At 37.7% G+C, this 2,500-nt stretch overlaps 1 protein-coding gene across 1 annotated transcript in view; it reads left to right on the top strand.

The window, feature by feature from the left end:
- LOC137984542 (uncharacterized) overlaps positions 1-2,500 on the top strand; it is a 30,832-nt gene that overhangs the window by 22,341 nt on the left and 5,991 nt on the right. The window contains exon 5 of the mRNA XM_068831708.1: positions 1,435-1,611. Within this exon, the coding sequence (XP_068687809.1) occupies positions 1,435-1,611 (177 nt within the window). The remainder of the gene's footprint in view (positions 1-1,434; positions 1,612-2,500) is intronic.

Raw genomic sequence — 2,500 nt, forward strand, 5'->3', positions numbered from 1 at the left:
AGTACATGTAAATGGCTACGGGAAAAGTCCCAAAGCCGCATTTATTAAAAAAATACTGTTAATCGATAAAATCCTAGATACAAAGTTTGGCCCAGTATAGGTGAGGGCACTGAAAATGCCGAAGCATGTGACACCATTTTTGGATGCTTTTAGGAAGCTTGCTGTGATTTTTGCTAGGCTTTGATGTTTTGAGGAAGTGTACGGCGATTTCACGACGCTTTAAGAACGAAGCATTCAACATTTTGGAGCGCAATTACAGTCGGTCATTATTTCTGTTTCTGAACAGCATGTTGTCAGGGTATTAAGGACACATTCGCAACATTTGTGAATGCTATTCTAGTCGATTTTTATAATTTTCTATGCGTATGTCAATATTTTAGTCGCTACTCTATAAGAGCAAAGCATACAACTTTTTTGAGCAGCACAGCCTCCTTTGTTCATCGAAGTTTTTCTTTCTCTCACCACCTGGCACCTCCAATAGTCAAGTTCGACTTTTCAAATGACGGGTCACGACCTGATTGGATCGTCACAATCTTTCGAGATATTTGAAGCTGCCCCAGGCAGTTCGACTTCGGCAGTAAAGCTTCCTTTTTAAACTTCACAACCTGACATCTGGTGAGTCGGGCCGTCAACAGCAACCCGACTCAGTTTATGTATATTGGACATATGTGTGTTTTATTTTCCTTTTTGACTTTTGAAAAAGGCCATGGTTGGTATTTCCCGGGAGATTTGGTGCTCTAATCAGGAGACCAGAGACCAGGAATTTTGATGAAAACTAATGGAGACTCCCGGGAAAACTGGGATAGTTGGCAGGTATTGCTGTGGTAAACTTATCTGCACTATTAAGCCATTTGTGAGCTGAGCGGTTGAGAGCTCTTGCTAGATCTCATTAGAGGTGAATTTAATTATGAGATTGTATAACAAATTTAGTTATTCTGCAGGAATGCCTGTGGTCTTATCCCCAATTATATTCATAGTCTTTAATTAATGGACAGTTTTCCTTTTTATTGACATTGAGACATTAATGAAAGGTTGGATGTCCTGAACATTTTTATGATGGTTAAAAGGAAGCTGATCACTGTCTTCACAGTGAAGTTTACCAAACATGAAAGTTCAGAATTCTGACAAAACAGAAGGGTTGTTGTATTAATGAGACAGAGACAAAAACAGTGGCCATTCTTAATGACAACTGAATTTTACATTGACTGTATGTTCAGATGCAAAAGGGAAACGTCATCCTCAATAGCTGACACTGAAACTCATGTAAAGATGAATCTTTCATGAAATAAATAATATTACTACAGTATGTTGAACTTAATAGCATTGCTGCCTGGTGAGATTCAACATTTGCATATTCAATAGATTGCATGGTCAATGTCTCAGCCTGAGGGTAATGAAATTGAATAATCTGTTGTGGTTAATTTATACATGTAGGAATAGATTCAAGTGGTAGTGCAAAACTACAGAGAGCAGAGCAACAATTATCTGCAGTCACATCAGGTGCACTTTACAAACATTCTGTGCATAAAGAGAAAATTAATAAGGAGAAAAATGTTTTAAAAACATCTGGAGATAAACATTCCCTGGGTGAAGTTGAATTTGAAGTTGAAGGTAGGATAAATTTTATTTTTAAAATTGTTGAATGCTAAAAAATATAATTTGTTCATGGATGTACTGAAGTCAAGAGGTCAGGTATTCCTCTTGGTACTACCTTGTCTTGATCAATTCTGTCATTACAATAATAATGTTATCATAAGTAATAACAGAGTGAATTCTGAAATCTGGTTGACAAAGAGCATCCCTTACCCTGTATTAATCCACTAAGTGGAGCTTGTTCTGTGCGCAACAAATTTAATGCAGCCCTAAACTTGTATTCTTTGTGGCTTACAGCTGTTGACATAACAGATTTTTCCTGTAAGAAAACCAAAATGGCACCGCCCCCCCCCCCCTCCCCCCCCATACCATACCATCAGGCAATACTTCTTCTTTTTTTAGAGTGGGAGGGTGGGGGGTGTATTTCATAGTTTATTACATGTAGGAGGAAGGGGCAGAAAAAAAGAAAGCCTGATTTACTTTCTCAGTGCAACATTTCAAAAGTGATGTTACCTTATACATGTATCATTATGCTGTATTTGAGCTGGTACGGAGTGAGTGAAACCATGAACTTGCCAACCATTGACTATGAACTGGCAAGAAACCAAAAATACTCGACTTTAAGAACAAATTTTTCATGTGTAAGAGTTACATGTAAATTTTGTCAGTTGTGTGTGTAGTGCCCTCTTTTATACACAAGCTTTAAGTTAAGATTCCCCAGTAGAGGTGGTGATCATTCCACAATCTTTCTCATTTTTGCTTCTGACAAGTACATGTACATGTAGCGTTAAGCTTCTGCCTATTAGAAAGGGGACTTGTCTCAGTTGCAAAAGATGAGTGGTGTATTATGTTCAAATACATGTACCAGCTACTATGTGTGTTCTCACTTTGGAATCAATTGAAACTT

The sequence above is a fragment of the Montipora foliosa genome, chromosome 14, assembly GCF_036669935.1.
Source record: "Montipora foliosa isolate CH-2021 chromosome 14, ASM3666993v2, whole genome shotgun sequence".
NCBI lineage: Eukaryota > Metazoa > Cnidaria > Anthozoa > Scleractinia > Acroporidae > Montipora > Montipora foliosa.